General features: G+C 35.6%; 1 protein-coding gene across 5 annotated transcripts in view; it reads left to right on the top strand.

The window, feature by feature from the left end:
• Positions 1-272: 272 nt before the first annotated feature.
• Positions 273-3,740, top strand: part of CHMP2B (Charged multivesicular body protein 2b) — a 13,105-nt gene continuing 9,637 nt past the window's right edge. Inside the window, exons 1-4 of one of the 5 annotated variants that reach the window (XM_086543207.1) lie at positions 285-347; positions 559-655; positions 2,627-2,841; positions 3,413-3,593. In XM_086543207.1, the coding sequence (XP_086399333.1) occupies positions 604-655; positions 2,627-2,841; positions 3,413-3,593 (448 nt within the window). In that variant the 5' untranslated portion in view covers positions 285-347; positions 559-603. Of the gene's footprint in view, positions 498-558; positions 656-2,626; positions 2,842-3,412; positions 3,594-3,740 lie in introns of all 5 variants that reach the window. The other 4 variants (XM_086543210.1, XM_086543209.1, XM_086543212.1 and 1 more) reach the window with 4 other exon arrangements.

Raw genomic sequence — 3,740 nt, 5'->3', positions numbered from 1 at the left:
TGATAATCCAATGATTTTCAAAACAGTCAGCATCCATACAAATTTGATAAAGGATCCAAAACGAGTCCAAAATGTCTAATAGCATTTGAACAATAGTTCTTGTGGAAATGTGATTCTCGCGACCGGAATGGCCGTCTCCGTCGCAGGTCGTAATTGCAATATTTAGTAAAGTCAGAAGATCAGTGTTGTTTGAACACATTATTCTTTAATATTTGAAGCACCCGTGCACATATTACTCACACGCACACAAACCATGAACACGCACGCACGAACACACGCACATGACACCTGATGACGTCACAGGCAAAACATGAGGTAATCACGCACTAGTGATTCACGCGTCAAGGGTAAGGAGTGACGTCGTGTGTTATCGCTCCGTAGTCTCATTCCTTTGGATTATCGACAGCTTTGAATGTGATGAAAGTAGATCCTTGTGAGCTTGTCAGGCATATAGTCTATGCCTTTTGAATACGTGTGTAGAAAGTAGAAGTTCGTAGGTTTGTGGAACTTTGTTGGAAACTTTTTTTTTCCTAATGCAAGACGTTTTTAACTTTGCAGAGGTCTTTTATTTGGAGGGAATTCGTGAAAGGTATTTGAGTGACAATGAGTGGCCATAAAACCTTCAGTCTCCTCGGCAAGAAGCCAACAGTGGAAGGTAATAAACACTTTAGAAATTAGCATAAGTGAAGGCTAGTTGTAGTTGTTGCATGGATACCACTGGAAAGATATAAAAAATCAATTCCTATTTGAAGAAAACTGTAGTTCCAGGTAAACACCAGAACCCATGCATAGAATATGGTGGCATTTTCCCTAATGCAATGATGCCTTTTTGTTCTGTTATGAGGATTAGGGATAAGGTAAGTCAGGGTCAGCTCGGCCCGACTAAGAGGGGCTAGGTTAGGCTAGGTACGACTAAGAGGGGCTAGGTTAGGCTAGGTGCGACTAAGAGGGGCTAGGCTAGGCTAGGCATGACTTACCTAAGATCCGCATAGATTGCTATGAAATTAAGGTCTTGAGAATGAGAATTTTTGAGGATTCACATGAAAATATCATTTATCCACTTGCAATAAATATTTTTAACCCATTGGTCGTCGTATTAGATAAATGTTTGTGCAGTAGGATGGCTGGTATACATGTCTGGCACAGTGCCATCCGTGTCTATGACCAACTCTGCCTTTGCAGCAAATCATGCCATCCGCTGCCAATGGGTTAAAGAGATGTGACATCAGAATTGAAGGAATATTGGTGTTTTTTTTTAGAGTATTTTTTTAGGGGGGGGGGGGGTAAATCAGACAGGTAGGAAGGGGAGAACCATCTAAAAAAATTAGCATATTTCCCTTGACTCTATGTGCTATTGACAGATTGAAAATCTGATTGGGCAGATAGAATAAAATTATATATATATATATATATATATATATATATATAATATGTATATATGTATAAATGTATATGTATATATATATGTATAAATGTATATGTATATATATATATATATGTATATGTATATATAAATTCATATATATATATTTATTTATTTATTTATTTATACAAAAAAAAAAAATTATACTTGGTCTACAAAGAAAACTCACACAATATGAGAAACAAGAAAATTTTGTATATTTGATAATTTACTTGGTAATTCTATTGGATTTATCCCTGCATTGTTTATTTTTGTCTTTATTTACTTTTTATTTTTAAAATATGATTTCTCTCTTTATTGATTTTTGTTTCATGCACACCAACTATCATATTCTTATGCAAAAAAAGAAGATGGATTTTGAGTAGTGATGTTTATAATTTTTAGTTACAAAAAGAAAAAGAGGAGAAAGTAAATCAGCAAAATTTGAATTTTGTCTTTTTCTGGCATAACTAATTTTTGATTTTTCTCCCTGTGTAAGGAATAACTAAATTTTATCTTAGTAATTTTCAAAATTATACTATTGGAGCATAATGTTCATAAATTTATTTATGTACACACATGCACATCCCCCCCCCCCCACATTTTCTCCTAATTGTGTTTAAATTGTTTCTGAATTTCACTTTTTGTGTTTTGTAGGTTTCTTTTTCCCATTTTAGAGCCAAGAAATGACTACTGCCTTTACTGTATAACCTGATGCAGTATCCCTTTTTGGTTGCCCACTTTAATTTTTTTTATGTACATTTGTACCCTTAATTCTTGTTTGAAAGCAAATATATATACATATTTTTCATAAAAAAGAAATCCAACTTTTGATTTGTTTTCCTCTGATAGCTTTACTTGAGTTTTGTGTTGTTAAAACTCAAAAAAAAGTAGAAATAGATTGAGCTTTTGGACTTAAGGAGGGGAATGAATTTTGCCAAATATTCAAAATGTATGCTACACCTTTGCCACTACTATTAACCCAAATGCTCCGGGTCATTGATAACTGGTGCGCAATGCAGTTCCGGGAGGCTACCACATAGGCCTAAACTTATTCCGGGGTCTTATCTTATCTTATGACGCCTGGAATCAAGGTGCCATCACCTTACATGACAACCGGAGTTTGGGCCAAGAAGGTGCCGTCTTCACTGCATGCCATCCGGAGGATTTGGGTTTAAGCAAGAAATAAGTACAGCAAATTTTAATTTCTGGATGTTTCAACAGCACAGATGAAAGCAAACAAAAGGCAGCTAAACCAAGCAGAGCGAGATGTGCAGCGTAATCGGCGTGACTTAGAGAGGCAAGAGAAGCAGTTAGAGATGGAGATCAAGAAGCTAGCAAAACAACCCGCTAAAAACAAGGAGCCGTTAGGTGTGTTGGCCAAGCAGCTAATTCAAGTGAGAAAGCAAAAGGCTAGGACGTATACGGCAGATAGCAGGGTAAGTTGGAGATCTGAATCATGAAATTCATTTCCTACTTGACTGTGTCTTTTATTGTCAAATTCGAACATAGAAAAAAAATCAGCAGGTTCCTTTCAGATTGTAATATATGTAATATAAACACCTCTGAAATAGATTCAACGTGATACTTTAGAATTTGTGGTTACCACCTTGCACTGAGAGATATAGATATTGCTGATACAAGTAGTTCCTATTCATAAATTATCTTTCTTTATAGGTTAAAGATGTGTTGTAACATTTAAGTAAACAATAGGACAGAAAGTACTTCTCTTTTATCTTCCTTTAATTCTTTTTCACTCTCTCTGTCTCATTTTCTCTCTTTCTCTCTCTCTCTTTTTTTCTCCCTCTCTTTTTCTCCCTGTCCCACCCTTTCTCTTTCTCTCTCTCCTTCTCTTCCTGTCTTACTCTCTCTCTGTTCATATGTTACCTTGTCCATCTGTCTATGTCCTTCTGTCTCTGTCTGTCTGTCTGCCTGTCTGTCTGTCTGTCTGTTCGTTGATATTTAATTAAAAATGCTGTATGGTCATTAATGTATTTGCTTATTTCACAGATAAAGGGAGTGCAGGTACAACAGAAGTCAATGCAGTCTAACATGAAACTAGCTAATGCAATGGGTGCAACTGCAACAACCATGAAGAACATGAACCAGATTGCAAATCCTCAGGATCTTTCTAAAAAGTTGAGGGACTTTGAACAAGCCTCAGCCAAATTTGAAATGACAGAAGAAATGAGTAAGTTATTCCTGGATTTGCTAGTTTTATGTTCAGTAGTATTTACTTTTTTTTCATATATATAGAGTATTTCTGCTTGAGTCATGGGTTATATAGTATTTTTGTATGCATTTCCCTATGTGTGTTTACATATCTATATGTCTATAT

The sequence above is a fragment of the Penaeus japonicus genome, unplaced genomic scaffold (genome assembly GCF_977035675.1).
Source record: "Penaeus japonicus unplaced genomic scaffold, GWHDUDI00000001_assembly GWHDUDI00000013, whole genome shotgun sequence".
Classification (NCBI taxonomy): domain Eukaryota; kingdom Metazoa; phylum Arthropoda; class Malacostraca; order Decapoda; family Penaeidae; genus Penaeus; species Penaeus japonicus.
Note: the sequence above shows the minus strand (reverse complement) of the source record. Positions and strands in the feature narration are given on the sequence as shown.